The following is a 266-nucleotide window of genomic DNA, read 5'->3' on the forward strand; positions in this document are numbered from 1 at the left end:
AACCATTGGGAAACAGACCCAAGCACCTGAGTCAGAACAGCGACCACTCGTAACGTTAGCTACACCTCCATTAGCATTACCGTTGCCCCCTCTTTTGCTTTTAGATGTGGTAGCACTGGATCTGGACGGGAGATTCTGCCTTCTCCAACTGCGACAAAGGTTCGTGGAGCTGAGTGTCGCAATTTCGGTTTTATTTTCCATATCGTTAACAGCCCTAGTGAGTAATGTTTCATACCTGAAGCTGTTGATGACAGTTTGATTGAAGT

At 46.2% G+C, this 266-nt stretch overlaps 1 protein-coding gene across 1 annotated transcript in view; it reads right to left on the minus strand.

Annotated features, from left to right (window-relative positions):
* LOC116701642 (uncharacterized threonine-rich GPI-anchored glycoprotein PJ4664.02) overlaps positions 1 to 266 on the minus strand; it is a 17,926-nt gene that overhangs the window by 12,364 nt on the left and 5,296 nt on the right. The window contains exon 7 of the mRNA XM_032535462.1: positions 236 to 266. This exon is cut by the window's right edge and continues 34 nt beyond it. Coding sequence (XP_032391353.1) covers positions 236 to 266 — 31 coding nt within the window. The remainder of the gene's footprint in view (positions 1 to 235) is intronic.

This window comes from Etheostoma spectabile, chromosome 2, assembly GCF_008692095.1.
Source record: "Etheostoma spectabile isolate EspeVRDwgs_2016 chromosome 2, UIUC_Espe_1.0, whole genome shotgun sequence".
Taxonomy (NCBI): Eukaryota; Metazoa; Chordata; class Actinopteri; order Perciformes; family Percidae; genus Etheostoma; species Etheostoma spectabile.